The sequence below is a fragment of the Sesamum indicum genome, linkage group LG1 (assembly GCF_000512975.1).
Source record: "Sesamum indicum cultivar Zhongzhi No. 13 linkage group LG1, S_indicum_v1.0, whole genome shotgun sequence".
Lineage (NCBI taxonomy): Eukaryota > Viridiplantae > Streptophyta > Magnoliopsida > Lamiales > Pedaliaceae > Sesamum > Sesamum indicum.
This window is the reverse complement of record NC_026145.1, coordinates 15915417-15937245: the sequence shown is the minus strand read 5'-3', so window position 1 is coordinate 15937245 and position 21829 is coordinate 15915417. Positions and strand designations below refer to the sequence as shown.

The window sequence follows — 21829 nt, the reverse complement described above, 5'->3', positions numbered from 1 at the left end:
TTTTTTTTTCCCCCCCCCCCCCCATTTTTTTTCTGATTCTTTTTTTTTGTGGATCAGTTCTTTTGTCTGCATTGATGCATCTATTGCACAATCCTGTGCTGAAATTTTCCTATTTTCTTGATAAGAAGCGGACTATTTGGGAAAGCACACGCCCAATAGAAGTCTTCATTAATTATATGCGAAATAGATAAATGGAATTTAAAATTAATTTTCATATTGTTTTTGCATAGGGATGCTTAAAACACGCAGTTGCATATCAAAGTTTGCTTAATATCTTCAGCAAGTTGTAGCGCCTGACTTCAAGAACCAAAAGGGGGAGCCACAGTGGGTGGCGATGGGGCGTTTTTTATAAAAATTTGCAGATTTCAAAGGCGAATGATGTGTATTGGCTCCCAAATGCATTCAGCATCACATGGTTTTCATTCCAATTGGTCACTTGTATATAAGTCTCTTGAACTGAAGGTGTAATAGAAGTTGGGGTAATAGTAAAAGAATGTGCTTAGTTGTGATGGAATAGTTCACAGTTTTCTTGCAGCTTGACTATGGTTTCCCATTATAGCTTAACAGAAATTTAAGGACTTCCTTTCCTAGTAAAACTGCATTATGGGTACTTAGATTTAGAAGTTGAAAATATGTCAAAATAGAATTGAATTCAGATGTAGTAGGCCTAGTTTGTGGCATTCCATAATTTATTTATCCTGTTATACAACCTATTTGCTAAATTTCCATTTTGAAATAAAGTGTTCACAACTGTTTCCTTGTTGATTCATGCTTTCTTATTTGCAGATATGTATTACGACAAGTACATCTGCTACCTTGGAGCAGATTCTGCCTTGGATGTTTTATCATAAAGTTATCGGGGTGTCAAACTTTTTCCTTTTTGTTGAAGGGAAGGCCGCATCTCCTGCAATTTCGAAAGTTCTTGAATCCATTCCTGTGAGTTTGAATCCTGTTAACTTGATTTTTTGGTTCATGTAATAAGTTACTTTCATTCTCTGTAGTTTACAAGTCAACCTTCTAAAATTGTTTGTACCATTCAATACTCTGGACTATCTTACTTATCAAAGAAGTTTTGAAGGGCAGTGCGGACACAGACTAATAAGAAATGTAACAGCAAACATGGGTAATGGGCTCTGTTTTTGTGAGTGAAAATGATGGCTTATTGTATTACTTGGTAATCTGTTGGCCTTGTTCAGTTTAATAAAGAATTATTGTGCATGACTACATGGTCCATGGTTTGTCTCCTATGAGTAAAACACAGATACAATTCCGATTATTTTACCATGAGTATACTTCGTACCTGGCAGCGGAATGCATGACATGTTTGTCTCCTCTTGTAACTGGATTCATAGGGAGTTGTTCAACATTTGATGTTCTGATGGATAATGATGGTCCAAAAATCGCTAAACGTGGTGGTCTTATTCAAAATCTACCTAGATTAGGTTACCTTCCCAAACTCCCCCCCATCGGTGTTATGACCTTATGATGTTGCCTGACTAGATGTGGGGCAATGGTCATCTTATTATTGCTTTTGACCAATACTGTGTCAGCTTCCTCCAGTCTGATGATAACTGGTTCTCCGCTTGAAATTTCATAATTGTGTCTCAGAATCAGTAAGGGTGGATATTTTTAAACCTTGCAGGGAGTGAAAGTGATATACAGAACCAAAGAGCTTGAGGAGCAACAAGCTAAGAGGTACATCACACCAGCTATGTGGCTGTTTAGACATTGCTGTTAGTAAATTTGTTTGTTCTTCATCTACTTGAGAGCATAGGCAAATATATTGGACCAAGGCAGTGAAACAAGGTTTATTTAGTTATATTTTTTTTACCTGTGCAGTTGGCCGTTTTTCTTATATGCTAATGTACAATCAGCTCTCTAGAGTTGGTTCTTCAGAAATTTTATATGCCATGTCTTAGCTGTGGTTATCAGTCTCTTATGAGCCCTTTTTGCTGTTTCAGCCGTATCTGGAATGAAACATGGTTGTCAAGTTTCTTTTACAAGCCTTGTAATTATGAGCTTTTTGTGAAGCAATCCCTAAACATGGAGATGGCAATAGTTATGGCAAGGGTAAGAGTCATTACATGTCCAGAAGAACTTAGATGTGTTGTCCCGTGAAGAATTGATAAATCTTTGCTTATTCTGATTTCAGGATGCTGGCATGGACTGGATACTGCATCTAGATACTGATGAATTGATGCATCCAGCTGGCGCTAGGGAGTATTCTTTGAGGCAATTGTTACTTGATGTGCCTGAGAATGTAGACATGGTTGTCTTTCCCAATTATGTAAGAGTTTGGTCTCTATGTTCTTTTTCTCTTTTTGCCCCTGTTTCCAAGATGTAAAATATTTGTTTCTGCATCCTATTTCGATTAAGCCTTTTTTTCCAAATAGGAAAGGACAAGAGTGGTAACTTTGATCTTCCTCAAGTCTTACCATTATATGTCCTTTTCAGGAGAGCAGCGTTGAACGAGATGACATCAAGGAACCTTTCACAGAGGTAATGATGTAAATGTCTTATCATTGTCCACTTCATGAATTAAGTTTCTCTGTGAGTTGTTTAACCTAGTTGCGCACTAGAATGCAACTTAGAAATTACTTTCTTTTTTCTACAAAATTATATCTTTGTCGGTAATAGCTTGTTTCTGAGGGGTTTATCAAGGAACAACACAATTCTTTATTGCGGGACAATAAAGTCATAATTATTTAACTCGTCCTTGCTGATTTTATCAGTTCTTTGATATTTCGGAACTGGCTGATTTCTTATTTTTATCTGTCATCTAGGTGTCAATGTTCAAGAAGAACTATGACCATTTAACAAAAGACACGTACTTCGGCATGTATAAGGAATCAACCCGTGGCAATCCAAACTACTTCTTGACCTATGGGAATGGGAAATCAGCTGCTCGAATACAAGATCATCTCCGCCCTAATGGTGCACACAGATGGCACAATTACATGAAAACTCCAAAGTATATTTTCTATTCAGCTACAATTCATAATTCGCATCTTTTCAACTATTAGGTGCCCTATTTGTTGCATATTTGATCCGTCGTACCCGTTACATCTTTCTGCTTGTTATCTGGCTTCTTTTGACATGGGAACCACACAGCTATTCTTTCAGTTGGCTTTTGACATATATTTCTGTACATGATTGACAGTGAGATCAAATTGGAAGAGGCTGCCGTCTTACATTATACATATGCCAAGTTCTCTGACTTGACTTCTAGACGGGATCGATGTGGTTGTAAGCCTACAAAGGATGATGTCAAGCGATGCTTTATGTTGGAATTTGATAGAGCTGTAAGTGCCTTACAATTGCATTGTTATGATATGTTATTGTCATTTATGTTCCTGGTATGGTTACAATCATGCCACCCAATCTGTTTGGGTCAATAAAAATGAAGGACAGAAGTAACAGGCTTTGCTACTATCTTCAGGAACTCTCAAGTTTACATATGTTTACATTTGTGGCTTAAAGGTTCTTGATATGAGGCTTAAGCAGAAATCTCTCAGTAATCCCTCAAGGGTTAACAAGCTTGTTTAGTTTTAAGTTTGTGTAAGTTTAGAAATATAAAATCATGGAAGCAGGGGTACTACATCCAAAGTCCAGAAGAAAATTTGGTAGCCTCTGTACACTTGACAACCATTGCTGCTATTTTGAATTTTAATAGAAACATATAGATGTCTGTTCCAAACATGTAATTAGAATTTTCTTCATTTATCCAAGAATATAATAAAATTGTAACCTCCTTTAAATAAGCTTAAGATCAGAAAGGTATACCGAAGTGGAGTCTACTCCTTTTACTTATGCTGAGAACTGGTTTAACTCTGTCTAGGTTATAAATATGTATAACTCAAGCTTCCATTTGAATGATGGGGGCAAGAAATGCTAAATGTGCTCTGCCTTGTGTAGCGGTATTCACGAGTTCCTAAAACAATTAGATTGCCCCAACAAAACATCAACTCAAAACGTCTTAGAAGACATTCCTTTATGTGCATATTCTATTCTTGCAGCACTTACTCTTCAAGTTTTGTTTTGTTTCCTATTTAAACCTGTTAAGTCTAACAGAACAATCAGAATCCTATAGTGTTTGATTTGACAAACAGTTATTGTCGCATGAATGCGTAACTAATGTGTGTTTACTGTGGCATAATTCATAAGACTTAAAACATTGATCTTCAACAATATCTCCTGCTATGCTTGAGTCCTAGCTCTAAGATTTCTTTCTGGAAGAGGTTTATCTGCCCATGGGCAAGCCTATTTGATTGCATGAATAGGTTTTTGAGTTTAATTGTATGCACTGCCACTCAAAGTATGTTCTTTCTTTATTTCTTGGAAGATTCTAAAGGTTGTAAATAACATATTATAAAAGAGAAATCAATGGTGCAAGTATGTGAAATGAAGTGTTGTTTTTTATTTGAAGATAGACAATATATGTGCTGGCAAGAAGCTATTTGGCATTTAACTTCTCAAGTTTTTAAAGTGTTCAATTTCTTTGTGCTGATCACCATTTTTCCTCTAATCTCTCCTTGTTTACACGTGTCAGAAGCCCTTGTTATCTGTTCATATGATCCTACCTCAAGTGTCTTCTTATTCTATCCCCATTTAATTGCCTGTGTATTGGTATTTGGATCCAAGCGAAAAGCCAAAGTTTCTAGGTCATTTTTAGTTTTCAGCCTTAACAGATCAATGCCTCTGTCAGCTTTTTGCTGGCAGTCATTACCAGATTATCATTGAACTACTAAATTGCGATCAAATTCCCCCTGCTCTACCCCACAGATTTCACTGCTACTCATTGACGTACATCACACAAGCCATATGCTGCATTATTTGATGAAAAGAAGTTTTCAGAAAATGCTGCTGTGCTACAGTAAGTCTAGCAAGACTAATGTAAGAGTATAAAGTGAGACATCTCAGTTAAGGCTTGCAAATGGCCTATTTTCCTGAGCTTTCTCTTGATTGATGTCCATGTTTGAGGTGTTAATTGGTATTTTCTTTGGACACTCACTTCAAGTATCAGTCATTTAACTTGATTCCTAGAAGCAGGTTTATATCATGAGCTATTGCCTTCAACTGTTAATAGAGAATGTATTTGCCCTTGAAGTCATTATATAACAGTATTTCAATCTGTTTCTATGTGCCTCAGACATCATGGTCATATATATGGAGAAACTGACGTTTTGCCCGTTTTCATCTGTATTTCTATGTGAAAATATTTTTATCTGTGCTTCCATATACTCTCCTACTTAAAGCTAGGGAGTTTTGGTATTACAACTTATTAAACGTGTTATACTATGGCATGTACTACGGATTTTAAATCAATTTTGGATGTCCAAATTATGAAGACTTCCTAGTTATGTTATACAAGTTACCATTTGACCAGGGTTGGCTGCAGATATTCTTTAGTTGAATAGATATTTTTCCACAGTTTTCAGTCTGATTTCATGTATCAACTATCGCCCATTTCTTTGCAGGCATTTATAATTGCTTCCACTGCAACAGAGGAGGAGATGCTAAACTGGTAATGATCAAACGATTAAGATTCCTATATTGTTTTTGTTCTATTTTGTGTTGTATACAGCAAGACCGATTTTTCTAAAACCTATTTATTTCGATTCTAATAGCTTGTAGTTTTTCTGAAACATTTTCTGGAGTTGTTATACTGTTTACTTCAGTTAACAATCTCATTGTTGTAACAGGTATCGCGAGCATGTTGTATGGACTGATAAAACTCTCAATTTAAAGTTGTTGAGAAAGGGAATTCTAACGCGCATCTATGCTCCCATGGTGAGCTTTACTTCTTGGTGTACAAGAAGTCTGCTGAACTAGTCTATTCATTTGGTAATCTAATGAAGTTGTTTGCTCTTGCTCATACTTCAGACAATTATCCAAGGCTTGAGGGAGTCTGGTGTATTTGGATCTATCATTGCTTCTGCCCAAGGATCTCTATCAAAGGACAAATTCTTAGCATCCATCGAGAGCAGTAATTCCTCTAGAGCTGCTGAGTCGGTTTCCTTTCATTCAAGAAAGATTGGACGAAACACAGAGTCTCAGGCAACAGCTAGAAAAGTTCTGGAAACAACATCCAGCATATTTCAAGAAGTAGCCATCCCACCGTTATCTCCCCCAGGCATGATGGATGGTGACCTTAAGATTGAAGCATGATTCTCCCACATGATTGCTGCTTTTTTCTTTCTGTAATATGCAATGGAATGAGAGGAGAATCAGGAATTGTCCTCATTGTGATGAGTAGGAGTAGGGAAGATTTGAGCAAGCAAATTGTTGGGGTTTTTTCTATGTTCGATCAATGGCTATTCCCGATCATTTACCCAAGCGGAGGTTGTACACTATAACGTAGTAGAGAGAAAGAAGGGAGGAAGGGGGGGGGGGGGGGGGGGGGGGAGGTGTTTTTTCAGCTCCACAACTTAAGGCTCTTGAGATGTTGACATTAAATGATGTATAGGAATCGGGGATTTATGACCGGAGTTCATTTTGTTGTATAGTGCAAAATGCATCTTAAATGCATCAAGTTCCTGCTGTTCTTTTACTTGATTCAATGTGCTGTGAATATTAGCTGCCTTGACCAAATTGTTCGGCTTAGATATTTCTTGACAGCAAAAGTTGCTGTTAAGCAGCATTTGAAATGCATTTCTCATGAAACTTGGATTTTTATGCTTCTGTAGAACAGGAAAGTCCTGTTAAATTTCGCCAGATTGTTGGTGAATTTTTGTTTACATGTGTAGAAACCAGTAGTTTTTGTTATGGGATTCAGCCAAAAATAGTGCGACAAGTGCAGCTGTGCATGTAGGAAACCGTCGTTTTTTAGACTTGCTAAAAATACCCAGTGATCCTATTTGATCTCTGCCCAAGAATTTAAAAATGTTAAATGGGCTCTATTCCCGAAGTATGTTGGTTATTCGCGATGGGCAATTTGTCCAGCTTCAACGTCTCAAGCTTTGATGAAAGCATTTCGTAACAGTTGAATAACTTTTATCTATTAAGCGATGGCTCTGTCACTCGGTAATGTTGAATTACTAAGCTGACTTTTGTCCCTGCTCGAAGGGTGGTTCTTGCAGTCAAGCTCCCTTCTGCCTTCTCTGTAGGCTCAAGGACTTTTGCACGCCTTTGTTACCTTTTGGGAGGCCTACACCCCATAAAAACTATCCACTTGAGATTGTCTCTTGGCCTATAGCTCTTGGTACAAAGTTTGAATTCTAGCTGCCGGACTTTGTTACCTTTTGGGAGGCCTACACCCCATAAAAACTAATCTACTTGAGAATGTCACTTTGCCTATAGGTCTTGATACAAAGTTAGAATTCTAGCTCTTCCAAAACAGTATCACTAATGGCTCCCTTCCCCCAAGGAGGCCTTCTTCGCATTCCAACTAAGCTGTGCAGGGACGGTCCAAACCCAATTCCATAGAACAGTCACTTTCATACTTCCAAGGAGCCGTAATAGGTTTATTCCAACCTACTCTTTCAATTATTAATAAAAATAAGGTATGTGAAATATATAGTTGTTTTTCTTTCTACATGTCTTCAGAAAAGACTTTCTGAATATCATATTTGGTTTTAATGATTTTCCGAAGAATCAAATGAATAAATTTGCATAAAATTTCTTTTTAGTTATCTTCAAAAACCAATTCAGTCTGCTAATAGGAAATCATACTGCTCAGTATCCTTAGCATTTTACCGGAGAGATCTGCTCCCTTCACAGTCTAAAAAGAGAAAATGAACTTTAATCCTATACGCCAAAATACTTATCCTCGGAACAAAACATCTGCCTCTGCCTCTTCTGTACCTTTCCACAAACACTTTACCCTGAAGAGTACTGTCAACACAAAAGTTGTGAACAAAAGAGACATCTAGGTGGTCAATTCTTACAACTCTGTTTCTAACGACTCTAAAGCAACTGCTGAAGCATTCAAGGGGCTGCTTGTCCACATGATTCATTGTCCAAAACGAAGTCTCTGAATCATACAATCAGTGAATTACTAGCAGCATCAAGTATCTTTCCGAAAGTCCACATATCTGTGTGTTACGACATGATGTGACAAAAGACAACCAAGTTCCAGCTACTTCACTTGCAGATCGATAGAGCTATAAAATCTCTCTCGAGATTATGGTAAGACTTTGTTGTCCGATCCTCTGTGATAAGGCATGCCCCTGTCATAGGAAACAAATACAACAATGTCATGATCCTAAAGCATTTACCTATCACGAACTTGCATGTCAAGGAGGAAAAGCTGGACGAAATCCAAGAAGATTTAAATGATTGGGTTAACTACAGCAACCTCCCATGATGTGGATGTTTGTTCAATATACAAGCACCTCCCATATAATATGAGAGTTCCCTAGAGCTAATGTTTGTTAGAAAATATTACTGTTTAGATGAATTGTCTAAAACTAGAGACACCCCTGAGGTACGTCTAATATACAAAGATGTCTCCTAAGCTATGTCACTCACAACCACTTCTTTAGAACTGTGTTCGACAACCTCAGTGCACCAGGAAAGAAAGAGAGAAATATGCTAAGCACTTACAGAGCCTTGAGTCACTCATATCGTGTGTAAGCTCAAATGTTTGAATCTAATTTCAAGTTGGTTAATTGTTCTAATTCCGAACTTAGATTTCGATTAATGACTCTTCTACTTTTTCTCCTTTCATCCTCATAATAACTAAGAAACCCATATGAGGAATAGTGGCAAATGAAGACGCAAAATTTAGGTCGTCGAATTGTGGATTTAAGAGAAAATTTTAATTATAACCTTGAATACCTTGAAATGGACGAAGATTCTCATGCATATTCCATTTGCAAGATCAGGAAAAAAGGGGAGTTCACATTTTCGACCAAGTACAAACAGCCATAATACGTTCATGTATACCACAGTGAAGACACACAATAGTAGAATAACCAAACAAGTTAGAAGGCAAAATTAATAATATAAATTAGTCTTACCTTCATCCCAGTCGACCTAAAGTCTTAACCAAAATGGACCCTCGTACAAGTTGAATACTAAGTTAGTGAATCCATGACGTATGCTTTCAGCCTCGAAAAACCTCAAAAACAACACAGGCCGTCTCACAAAACTTTCCTTTTACTCTTTTACAGCTGGTGACTATCTCCATAGGTCTCACCATGATACCTAGAGCTCTTGTATTTTGATGTTTGCTGCAGAGAACCTTCCCTCTTCCGGCCAATACCACGAACGGACCTCCCACCTGGCTTAGATCTTTGTGAATCCCAAGACTTTGGCTCATTATCTTGGTATGCGGAATCCCTCCAACCCCAAGATTCTTTCCTGTTGTCTTGCTGAACCCAAGATTTATCCCTGTTGTTCCTCCAACTTCTCTCTTTTGAACCCATAGAATAATTATTTCCATTGGAATGTCCACAATTATCTGAGTTCCTTGATCCTTCAACATTGGTGTTCCCATGACTCCTACCCCAAGAATTATTTTCTTTATGTCCCAGGCCCTTTTGTCTTACAGGCCCCCCAGTTTGCCTGATATAGTTGCAAGAATTCCCACAACCATAATCAACAACTGCAGCTGACCTAGTATTATCGATCCCCTGGTACCAAACCCAAGAGTCATTCCCACTTCTCCAACCATTGTCTTTCAAGGCATCAACAGGTTTGCTACAGCTTTGCTCCCAAGGGTCGTCATTTTTCAAATTTACGGAATCATCCCACCTACCCCATCCCTGTACTATATCTTTCAAACTTCCAGTATCTTGCACATGATTCCTTTCCCATGGATTATCACAAGTAGATGGATTCTCATCATTTTCTACTTCTGCACATGCAGCCTCTTCATTTATAGCTTCCAACTTGTCAATCTTCTGAGCGTTATCAGGATCAAATACTTGGAGATCTAGATCAGCCATCAGATCAGGATCCATATAGGGGTTCCAATCAATCTCATCAATGTATACATCTGGGTCAGGTAAAGGGTTGCCACAGGGAAGGCCATTGATCAAGGCCCAGTATCGCTCTTTTGCATTCTGTAATGCTTCTTTACCGGCAGAATCATCCCAATTTAGCACACTTGGATGGCAGTAAATATACTTTTTTGATGCCAAAACCTTACGCCAAGGAACCCATACTGAATGGCAATAATCTATTTCCCAAGATGACACTCCATTATTGTTAACTCCTTCAGAACAAATAAAGATAAAGGACATCACAATTTTAAGCCATACAATGAAAATCAAAGACCATATTCTAAAAGTTTAAGTTAACTTCAGTTACAACAACAAGAAATTATAGATTTCAATTATATTTCACCATGAGGTAGAAATACAAAGGAAATAACTAGAACCATCTTCACTCAAATCCGGCATACTCAAAACCAATCAATCTTGCAACATTTCTGACAATTTACGTTGTAGGAAGTAACTGGATATTCTCACTCAAATTGATGCTTTCATCAAATACCTTACAAATATTCTCTCTCATTATGTGTAAAGTAAAAAATGTTATTCAGGTAATAGCAGCCACAGAATGTGCATGATTTTTTCTCCAAAATGGAACTGTGAATTAGAATATCCGAGTCTCTAAACCACACTGTCATGAATGCTAAAAAGTATACAAAAGTAAGCAACAAAAAGAGACAAAGTATCTGTTTATGAGTTGTAATGGGGAAAAGCAAGAAGGAAAGAGGTTCAACCTTACAGGGGTGTAAAGCAATGACTTCGGAGCAACACAGATGTAAAATCAGTTCTACCTATTTCTGCAACTAAGCTTCCACCTTCACAGTTTTTAAGACTTTAAAATAATGGAAACTGCAGTGAGAACACACACCTACATTAAACTCAAGTACAAATTTTATTCTCTTTCCCAGTTCAATAAGCAAGTTAGAATTAGACACGTTGGAACTAATCTCCCAACTTCTCAAGTTTCACATGGCCAAAGCTTTTTCATCAAATTTGAACTAATTGAAGACATGAAAGTCCAGAATATTATATCATCTTTGCTTATGAACAAGGAAAATAATGTGAAAAGTGCCCAGACAATCAATTCACTGATACATATAGATCACACAGAGCACTTAATGACATGATTATCTAAAAGACACTAAAACAAAACAAACTTTTATTAACTGAAGCTTGGTCAAACCACATGTGAACAGCTTAACTGCATTAACATGGATCCTAGACCATCTACCAAGACCTTTGAGGCTAACAAATTGATAAACAGAGAAGCATAAGTTAATAAATAACAAACTAAAATTTGCAAGTTTCTGCAACACATGTTTTTCAGTTAAAAAAAAAATCACATATCAAAACAAGCTAATCCAGCTAGGAAGTAAACATTGCTCCAAAAGGTTAAAAATTTGGACATATCAAAACAAGCTACTCTAGTTAGAGTTAGAGCTAGAAAGATTGCTGAAAAATCAACAAGTCAAAGCAAATTCCCCACTTATCAAGCAGCATTTCAGGATAAAGATGTCATAAAAAAATTCCAGTGTATGAAACCGCAACACCATTCCATCAGAGTATGTACTAGCTACCAATAAAACAAATAAATATCTTACCACAAGCAACTCCTTCGCATCAATCGCAACAAACAGAAAAAATGACAAGAAATAGAGAGAGCAAACAATCTAACTAACAACTTTATTGGTGCTCAGTCCTCTGAGATACAGGCCAGTAAATGTAGGTACCTTCCGTAATTATCTCAAGCTCAGGAAAATGACGAGAAATAGAGAGAGCAAACAAACTAACAACTTCATTGGTGCTCAGTTATTGATATTCACTGAATCCAGATAACACTTGAAGAAATGAAGAAAGAAGTTCATCAGTCTTTGAGAACTTAAAATACCCTTTTAATTCTGACTTACTACTTAAAATACCCTTTTAGAACACTAAATCAATTTAGACAACTAATTGATCCTTAAAAGAGAGGTTCATATCCCTGCAACCTGCATGGATATTAGATGCTTCAGATATTGCCATGTAAAAAATTATTGTGGAAAATATTTTCTTTCCGGAAGAGCAAGCAGGAATCTGATCCTCCTCCTGCCCATAGCAGGGAATCCCTAGTGCAGTGGCTTGTGCTCTTAAAAAGAGTGGGTGCTCTAAGTGACTTTCAAAATCATTTTCTTTATTATCCCCTTTAATTCGTCCTCCAAGCAAACACAGAGCATGACTCGCTGACTCACAGCTCACTCAACTTCCAAAAGAATAGGAGGACCAAAAAATGCTACCAGGAATTCCAGTTACCAAAAGACACATCAGTACATTTTCTTAATTCTTGCTTACAGTTCTAAAAAGCTAAAAGAGATAAACATGATTGAAGAAAAATCACGCGGGTAACTGGGCAAAAAGGATTAAGTGAGGAAAAACTAGAAACTCTGATCCTCACTCCGAAATATATAAAAAGAAAACCCACACACACAAAAATTAAAGAAAGGCTGCATTCTCTTTCAGTTCTTGCTGGTGTTTCTAGTTTATGAATGAACTATATGAAAACACAAAATCATTGAATAAGAAGTTACAAAAAAGTCAAGAACACCACCACATACCAGAGGAATACGATCGAGTATCATGAGGCCTTGGCGGAGACAAAGGGGGATCTTCATATTCATAGTGTCTGAACTTCTTTCTAGGTTGATATCTTCTGTTCCAATTCCCCATCTCCAGAGACAGGGAAACAGAGAAGACTTACAGCGATATATATACACGCAAGTACAGCGGTTACAAAGGCTCGCGCGTCTGGGACTCTGGCCCGGCATCAAACCTAGACTACAGCCTTTTTCTGTTCGACCCGATTTGTCTGCTTCAGAGTTCGGTGTGCAATTTGGATATATAACTTTTATCTCTTATATTAAAGAGTAAATTAGTAGTGATTTTTTTAAAATTTATTGTAATTATAAATATTTTTAAAATTATAAATATCATCATAAATATCTTTTGTGATAATTTATTATAATTTTAAAAAAATATTTATAATTTTAGAGTGTGTTTTTAATTTTTTAAAAAGTATAATACTTGTAATTATAATAGAAGAGTTCGCTGTTATTTATTTTAAATTAAATTTAAAAAGAGCTTCTTTATTTTTATTTTACTTTTAAATTTTTTAATTTAAATTAATTTAAGATAACAATTATAAATAATTAATATTTAAATACCAGATAATTAATTATGTAATTATAATATTTGAAACTATAATATAATCAACTGTACAAATATAAAATTTAAATATTGAAAGAATTTTAAGATTTTAATTAATAACATAATGAATAATTAAGTAAAAAAGAATTGTAGTGAAATTAGAAGCGGCTGACTGAACAGACCAAATATTTTTCAAATTGAAAAAGATACCTTAATTTAATATTTAAACATTGAGATTTAGGAAAAAAAAGTAAATTAATATTTTCTGCTCTAATTTTTCAAGTTTTATTTTAATTATAACTAATGGATAAGATCATATTTCTCCTTCATTTTTTATATTAACATTTATCAACTTTAAATTTTTAACCTTTAGATTATTTTCAACACTTTATTTTAATTTATTATACTTATTTAAATTGATATTTGATTGAAGTTATTATTATTTAATCGTGATCTTATGATATTTATTAAGTATATGTTACCCAATTATTATTATTTGATTACGATAGTTATGCGTTTTGTAATAGTTATTTAATTTTCATAACTGTCAAATTCTTCGTAAATATTAAGGTCATCTTTTCACATTGAAAAAAAATCATGTTTTAAAGAGTTTAGCTGAAGTGAGTTTAAGAAAACATCTGTACTCCTTAATTTGAAAGTTTTGATGACGTGATTAGTGACTGATTTATAATCTGCTTGTAGTCGAACAAATGAAATAAGACATAGAGTTTTTTTTAGAATTTATCATGAATTGTTAATAATTGTAAGTGATTGTATAAATCTCAAATATTTTTCCTAAAGCCCAAAATATTAGAGATGGGCTCTCACGAAGCAGCCCAGTAGATCCAGACTATTGTCCATAATAAAGGTATTGAACCATTTTTATTGAACCTGGCACAGCCCTAAGACCTGTCTAATTTAACAGGATGACTCAACAGACAATATGAATTTTTTACATCAAACACACTGCCAACATCTCGACTCACATTATACTAAAAATTCACCTACATCTGCGAAAACTGACTTGATAACCAGCAGGTAACAAACTTCCCCAATTTCAAATTGAGTGGACAAGGCACATTCAAGTGGTCATATTTTTGTCCAAATAAGTCCAAATACTCTTCCGAATTTTTTGTTAGTTAGCTAACATATGTAGTTTTATGACGATATGCGTATCACCGTAACTAACTCCAGATTTTTGCTCCAAATGTGCCTATACATAAAGACCATAGTATAATCAAATGAATAACTTTGATCACTGACACCTACATACTATCTTTTCTCACGAAAAAAATTTACGAGCTCCCTGCTCATTTTCTACGCTCTACACGCATACTTTAGCCTATACTTTGATATTTTACCACTTCACACCAATCGTTACACCACTTTCTTGCATTACTTCAAGTTTTTTTTTTTCTATTTTTTTGATGGAAAAATTGTACTTTTAATTTAACATGAAAGGGTGTGTTTACTTTTGATCATATACTTTCCGAACTTAGTTCATTATTTATTTTATGGAATTAAATGTGCTAAGTCTATAAGTTATAAGACAAAAAGTACAATACACTTCATCATATGAGACTAAAAGTGCAACTTCTCCTCCCCCAAATAATTCCAACTACTCATTTAAGTATTGAAATACTAACTTTTATTTTTAAAAGGACTTTTGATCAATCAATATGATGTTGCTAGACCTACCGCATCAATACGTATGATATAAAAATAATTATGACTCTACGACAATTCAATAATTTTTAATTTCTAGAATTTTATATAATTTGTTCCAGTTAGTTGAGGGAAAATTTATCATAATCACATTTTATATGTGTTACATTATTTTTAAATATAAGTTTAAACAAAAATCACATAATTTCCACTATAAAAACATAACCTCGTTCTTAAGGTTAAGGAAGGAAAAAAAATAATTCTATTAAAATGATAAAAATCAATTGTTGATGGAATTCATAGAATGAATTTGATATTACATTCTCAAAGTCATTGTTTTATCAAAGGAATCCATCATCTCCCTCCCCACAATGTTACACCTAATCAAGCTCCCCATGGTGTCCATCGCCATTTTCACATCCTCCAATGGATTCCCCTTCGCCAACTTCTTGTACAGATAGCTGCGCCTCCCTTCCACCGTTGCTCCCATAGAACACCCTCTGCAGAATGTCCAAGAATTTGAACGTGCAGAAGTACTCTTCATCCCACTTCCTCAGATACTCTCTCCTCAAATCCGCTTCCCCGATCGTCTTCTCCCCGTTTTCCGACGCCCGAACAATTGCTTCTCCGCACATTCTGCCGCTTTTTGCCGCGAAGTATATGCCTTCGCCGGAGCATTTCGTGACGTAGCCGGCGGCGTCTCCGACTAAAGCCACCCGCCCTCGTACCCTGGTGGGTCGGGGGTGCTCTGGTATTGGGTGGGCTTCAACTTTGATGATCTCTCCGCCGTGGATTTTGGGCTTGACTCGGTTTCTGATTGCGCCTTGAAACTGTTTGATGTTTTGTTTTGAGCAAACTGTGCCCGTTCCAACTGCCACGTGGTCGCATTTGGGGAAAACCCACGCGTAGAAATCAGGTGAGACGTCGTCTCCAACGTACATCTCCGCTAGATTTTCGTAGTATTTCATTTTGTCTTCTGGCAGTTTGATTCTTTCTTGAAACGCAATGGCGCAAGTGTAGTGCCCGGCTTTTATTGACTTCGCCACCTTGCTGTTGGCGCCGTCCGCACCGACAATGACGTCCACGGCGAGGGAGCTGTGGGTATTGTTGGAAATGTAGTGGATTATGTAGGGAGATTTTTCTGAAATGGGCAGTTCTATATTTGTCACAAGGGCTTTGATGAGGGTGGCGCCACGTTCCTTGGCCCGAAGGCGGAGGAAATTGTCGAGTACTTCACGGCGGAGCATGGAGATGAACTCATGGGGCTTGAGGGTCTTCCCAAAATCGACTGTAAGGTTCGAGGGGGAGATGATCTTCATTTGGGTGACTTTGCGGTCAATAAGGTGAGAGGGGATCGAGAATTCGTCCAGCATGCACAGTGGGATGGCGCCGCCGCAGGGCTTGGCTGCTTCAGGGTTGCGTTCGAAGAGGTATGTCTCAATGCCGCCGGAGGCCAGAGCTTCCGCGGCGGAGGACCCTGCTGGTCCTCCACCTATTACGGCGACACGCAACTTTGAGCTGATGATAACGGTGGAAGGTCTGACTGCACGTATGCATTTTATTGTCTGAGGTTTAATGGTCTTTGATTTCAGGGATTGCGTGAAATTCTGGAAGGGGTGCTGCACTGGGGTTACTTTGTGGGCTGCCATGTTTGCTGCGCTTATGAGTTAGGGTTTCGAAAGGAAGTGTGAATCAAGATTACTAGACTACTTGATAAGGTAAAGGTTATTAATAAGCTGGTGGGATTATTATAATGGTGGTGGAAATTAGTCTAATACTGCAATGATTGTCTTTTACATTAGTTTAATACTAACAAGAGGTGATGGCTTGGCTGCTCTTGAAGCGGGAGATAAAGTCCCTTTCAAAAAAATAAAAAAAAGCGGGAGATATAGTAGGAATCTTTAAATAGAAGAGCAAATTGCACTTTCACCCCTCAAAATGTTGACTTTCAGGTTAATGTTATACAAACTTTATTTTTCTATAGGACACAGTTTCCTTTTCTAAGACTTTGGGAAGTTTAGTGCAAATCTCAAAAGTTTGAAAGGTAAATTGCAATTGGATACTTTTAGCTTGTCAAGGGCAATAAATCATGAGAACCAACCTAATTGATTCACTTGTCATAGAATTATTAAGTTTCTTTGACCATAAATTACTAAACTAGAAAGTAGCGTTACAAAACATGCTTACAAATATACATGAAAAGTAATATAATGGGATATCCAAAGCAAGTTGGTGATAGGATGCAGATTAAAAGAAGATGCTCAAATGCTTGAACAGATGGCAACTAGAACTATCAATATGCATTCTCAACCTCTGCTTAACTTCAGCAAGTGTTCTCAGCATGGCTACTCTCAACATATTATGATTAAGAAAAAGAACCGATAGTTGTGCTGGCTGCATCTGTAGATGCCAAATATGTCAGGAACTATATGAGGTTGGATGTGCAGCATTAACAAATACTTCAGGAAGTTTAAGATATTGCACTGTACTGCATGATTAGAATTTATTGAAAGGAAATTACAGATAAAACTACACAGGAAAATAAATGTTAATTTTTGTTTTGAGTAAAAAATGTTAGCAATCACTTCCATTTGATGAAATGATTTGAATCTAAATCCTTGCAATAACTGAGGATGATGAGAAAACCATGAAAGAAATGTAGAGCCTTGGAGCTCTAGGTTGCTGGAAAGCGGCATGAATTCATGTCCATGCTTAATAGCAGTTAACTACTTTTAGTTCCAATGGTAAAATTCAAACCTTGTAATGAACCATATGGAGTTAACTTGAATCTATGGCTTCTTTTCATTCCACATTAGCTCTAATTATATTCAGAAGTACTGTTTTATCAAAGAATATACTCACTTTAAGATTACTAATTAATTAGGCTTGCTCAGTATGTTTTAACTTGGAAATTAACATTGCTAGAAATATTTGAATTTTTAACGCCGTCCAACTTATTTTTTCGTGTTTTAGAATGGTTATCAAGGAGGTTCTTCAGTTACCTATGCGTTTCTCCTGGTGTGCCGTTGAGTTAGTTGAGGAACCGTTAGGATGGCGGTCTGGCCTGCAATTGAAATCATAGATTTCAAACGTGATAAAAGCAAAATCGTGATTTGCGTGTAGAGATAAAATTACTTTAGAGTTTGAGCAGAGGTATATTCAGAGTCCTTTTGCTCCCTTCACCAGTCCTCAGGACATCCTCTTTTCATGTTGAAGACCGCGTTTGGTTCTTGTATGAAATAGTTGCTTTGTTATGCATATGAGTTAGTTTCTAAGAAGAATCTTTAACACCAAATAGTACACAGATTTCAGTATATTTGATGCTTGAAGACTTTTTCAGGGAAATTAAAGTTAGATAGATGCTTTAAAAAATAAACAGGCATTATTCACTCATCGAACCTTTATGGATTGTAAACCAGTTTTGAAATCTCAAATCTGTACTAGCATACTCCATCTTTTGTTGATTATAAGATATAAAATTCAATAATTTACATAAAGCTTTAGTAAATACCCAAAAGTAGATAGTTTCTACAATTTATTTCCCCATAGGATTTGCATCATCTGCAACGCCGATACCATTTTGGTAATAAATCCCCCGAAGTCGGAGGTCCTTTATGCTCATGGTTGATTTTATAGGACCAGCCAGACCTTTCAAGCGTGGGGATTTTTGTGAGGAATTAATATGATTCCCAACCCAACTGCTGCTTGTAAGCTCACTATTAATAGATGATATAGGAGAGAGCTTATGCTTATAAGGAGAGGTAATCTCAGAACAGACATCAAAACTAAGTGGCCTTAGTCTTGGTGAGCTCAGTGATCTAGCTTTTGCTTTGGCGGACTCAGTGGAGGCCATGTATGCAGGAATTGAAGGGGAACCTGCAAATGAACTATCATCTCCTATTGACCGCTGCTTCCTATGATGATATGATCTTCTTGGGATATATGTAGGAGAGTCTGAGATTTCTGCTTGATATTGCTTTTGCAAATATCTTAAATTAGGTAGGCCGCCACCAACTTCATCTCTATTTCTTGCATTTGCTGATGAAGTTCTATTCAAATTCCCTGGATTATCGCTTTTGGCCAGCTGCGCATCTACCCATTGTTCTAACCAATACCTTCGTCTCCCGTATACCTTCTCGCGTTCTGTTTCTGCTGATCTCTGGAAATATATCTCGTTTGTTGACAATTCATTTGTTACTTATATTCTATAATGATCTTCAAAAGTGAAACAGAAGAAACTCACCCGGTGGCTCAAGTAGTATTCTTTGACCCTTTCTCTCTTGATCGAAGCCTCTCTCTTATTCAGAAAGAGGGTTTTTACTTCTTCCTTGGTCAATGTACTGTCATCCCATCTCTTTTGGCTGTTCAGATCAACCTGCAGATTTGCAGAATATTGCTGATAATCAGATCTTGATGCCAATGGACAATGGAATAACAGGATGTCCAATACTTATATAACTGATAAGTACAATGCAGCAAAGAGAAACTGAAATCTATATCTCGTTATGGTGAAATTGTCTGTGTGGTGATTTTTCTGTTGGCGGTGGCCCCATGCTTATGAAATTCAGCATGTGTGATGAATAATGTGATCTCTACCAAACTTTTCTTGCACTTTACGAGTGATCCTCATTGACCTGGTAATATATTACCAGGTATATATTCCGAACAACTTACCTAGTAACTTTTACCTAGTTAGCATCAGGCTAAAGGGCATTGAAGGCAAAGAAACAGGTGATATTTACCCTTTTCTTTCATTGGTAAGGCTAGACTAATATAAAGAGAAAAGCTGATACATATATCTCATCGATCTACTTATGTAAATATATGAATACTCGGGAGAGCACAGTTAACGACTTACTTTAATGTCCTTTTCCCTAAAATCCTGTGACTTGTATTCTTGACAATGCGAATTGTCCTTAATTCTTTCACATCTCTTCGAGCAAACTTCTGACTGGATGTTTACTATGGACTGCAGACACTTGAGGGTGTTGATAGCTTGCTGCCGAACAGCCCAACCACGAATAAGAGCTTGAAGCTTGACGACTCCTTTCAGTGCTCGTAGCGCTTTCCTAGCCTGGAACCCCAAAATAGATAGTAGAACAATATATCATCTGTGTATATTATGTTGTGCATGAAAATGTCATAATTGAGTTATTATGTCAAAATAAACGCCTTGGATCAAGTTTGTGGTGGATTTAATTGACATAGTACATTCTGAAGACACTGTTGAGCGTTCATCTCACAACAATATTCCTCAGTGTGACTTGTCTAATTTTCAACAATGCTGCAACTGAATTGTAGCTTAAGCACCTGACCAGGAAGATACCCATCCAAAAATGAGGAACCTTTTAGAAAAAAACTCACTAGATAACCGCGGAAAGCAGCTTGAATTTTGGTGGCAGCCAATTCTTGAGATGCCCCCTCGTCTTGGTGAGAGGGCTGCGGGATATCAGCATGGTCATGGCTTTCAGCAGATTTTTGACACTCCTCGTGTTGATGAGCATATTCACCATTCACTGGTACCTGTCCCACATCAGTAGCATCCGTTGCAACAATCCCACAATTATTCTGTTCTGCTGCTTCCCATGACAGTCTTTCTCTTGCAGGTGTCGATGCAGAAAATGGAGCTAGCTGTTTCACCTTAAGCAATCGGAAGATCCATCTCTTTTGCTTATCCTTCTTGCAGCATTTCAAGAAATTGAACAACATTTCAGGTACATGTCTTACAATTAGTAATTGAAAAAGATCATCATTCATATTTACCTTCTCCAACCTTTCATTCGGTTCTGAAACGAAGAAACTCTTCAACATACTGAACCATGTCTTCTTCTTTGCCATGAGCGCCTACTGCTCAAAAGTAGATTTTCAAGACTAACAAAACCTACGTCACAAACATTGGATCTGTATGCATAGTGTGTGCTTCCTTAATATGAACCAGAAAATAGTACCAATAAATGCATGTACTACTGAAAGCTTTTCTTAGTGAACCATCATCTTTAATTGCTATCTTTTATCTACTCCTCAATAATTTCATTTACCCCATCTTTTTCTATGATGAGTTTCATGTGTTTGGCACGTGGGCCTTGCATCATAAAGTGAGTGGAACAAGTGAGGGTCTGTCTAGTTTGTGGAGGGAAACTATGAATTATATATACCATAAGAATCTTTCTGCTATCATGGGGCCTATTAATCTTCTTTCCTGCAAACTATCTTTTATTTATCAACTTTGGTTTTCTGTGTTCAAATTTGTGTTGAAAATGCTTTGAGCATACATGATCATTTTGCCATCAACCATACAGTCCCCTATCATGAAAAGTTGCTACGGCACAAATCCATCAATTATAATTCTCCTACTATAGACTCTAGATATGATTAGTTCATCGAAAAGTTCCTTATAGCATTTATACAGGATCCCATATATTTGAAGCTTGGTTTTAAGATTAATTTAATGTTCATTCAGACTTTGCAGCTCCAGATAATCAGTCAAGATTGAATATGCTATGGGTTACTTGATATGCGGTTTGACTTAAAACTATTGAATTTTATTTCACCAATTTTCACTATTGTCACTGCATTGAGTAAATGTAGTTTATGATTTTTCTATAAACCCAAATTATGGGTTAATTACATTTTATCCCTTTTTAAAATACTAATAGACAAAAAATCCCGTAAACACAAAAGAAAAGACAGTGCGACCCACTGGGCATCCAGGGGTTTTTGGCTTATTAGCGTTTTCACATAGAAGCCTGTGGCAATTAACTCATGAAAATTATAACGGAAAGATTGATTATGCTGGTTTCGACTGATTTATTGACATCCCTTTTTCAAATGCTAATTGAGAGAAGGTCCATAAACTGAGAATGCAAACCATAAAAGGAGTTGATCTAATAGGATGGGGTTGGTGTTTTAATGTAGTGAAGAAGATAGATGGATATAGGTTTCTATTAAAACACACATGACATATGCCCCTTTTGCCCCAACAACAGTGGAGATATAGCATAAATTCAAGAACTGGTGGTCTTTCCTTATTTACTCAGTCAAGAAGA

At 36.7% G+C, this 21829-nt stretch overlaps 4 protein-coding genes across 6 annotated transcripts in view; 1 reads left to right on the top strand and 3 right to left on the bottom strand.

The window, feature by feature from the left end:
* The window catches only part of LOC105170148 (glycosyltransferase-like KOBITO 1), a 7258-nt gene extending 583 nt beyond the window's left edge, over positions 1-6675 (top strand). Inside the window, exons 2-11 of the mRNA XM_020696106.1 lie at positions 787-936; positions 1643-1695; positions 1962-2070; positions 2153-2287; positions 2455-2499; positions 2784-2971; positions 3161-3302; positions 5478-5524; positions 5703-5790; positions 5884-6675. Of these exons, the coding sequence (XP_020551765.1) occupies positions 787-936; positions 1643-1695; positions 1962-2070; positions 2153-2287; positions 2455-2499; positions 2784-2971; positions 3161-3302; positions 5478-5524; positions 5703-5790; positions 5884-6168 (1242 nt within the window). The 3' untranslated portion in view covers positions 6169-6675. The remainder of the gene's footprint in view (positions 1-786; positions 937-1642; positions 1696-1961; positions 2071-2152; positions 2288-2454; positions 2500-2783; positions 2972-3160; positions 3303-5477; positions 5525-5702; positions 5791-5883) is intronic.
* On the bottom strand, positions 7713-12789 carry LOC105169482. Of its 2 annotated transcripts, none has more exons than XM_011089879.2 (3): positions 12530-12789; positions 8961-10159; positions 7713-8168 (listed from the first exon to the last, which is right to left on the bottom strand). In XM_011089879.2, exons 1-2 carry the CDS (start codon positions 12639-12641, stop codon positions 9108-9110), a joined length of 1164 nt encoding a protein of 387 aa, XP_011088181.1. In that variant the 5' UTR covers positions 12642-12789; the 3' UTR covers positions 7713-8168; positions 8961-9107. The 2 variants fall into 2 exon arrangements, with proteins under 2 accessions (XP_011088181.1, XP_011088189.1); XM_011089887.2 differs by having other exon boundaries at positions 8961-10123.
* On the bottom strand, positions 15023-16498 carry LOC105170139 (geranylgeranyl diphosphate reductase, chloroplastic-like). The gene is given in 2 exon segments (XM_011090775.2): positions 15023-15247; positions 15249-16498. Coding segments are annotated over 2 exon segments (1332 nt in total). The 5' UTR covers positions 16433-16498; the 3' UTR covers positions 15023-15099.
* Positions 18184-21163, bottom strand: LOC105169467 (protein IQ-DOMAIN 14). Of its 2 annotated transcripts, none has more exons than XM_011089868.2 (5): positions 20547-21163; positions 20148-20459; positions 19642-19857; positions 19027-19158; positions 18184-18942 (listed from the first exon to the last, which is right to left on the bottom strand). In XM_011089868.2, the coding sequence occupies exons 1-5, from the start codon at positions 20619-20621 to the stop codon at positions 18319-18321; spliced, it is 1359 nt and encodes a 452-aa protein (XP_011088170.1). In that variant the 5' UTR covers positions 20622-21163; the 3' UTR covers positions 18184-18318. The 2 variants fall into 2 exon arrangements, with proteins under 2 accessions (XP_011088170.1, XP_011088163.1); XM_011089861.2 differs by having other exon boundaries at positions 20148-20462; positions 20547-21162.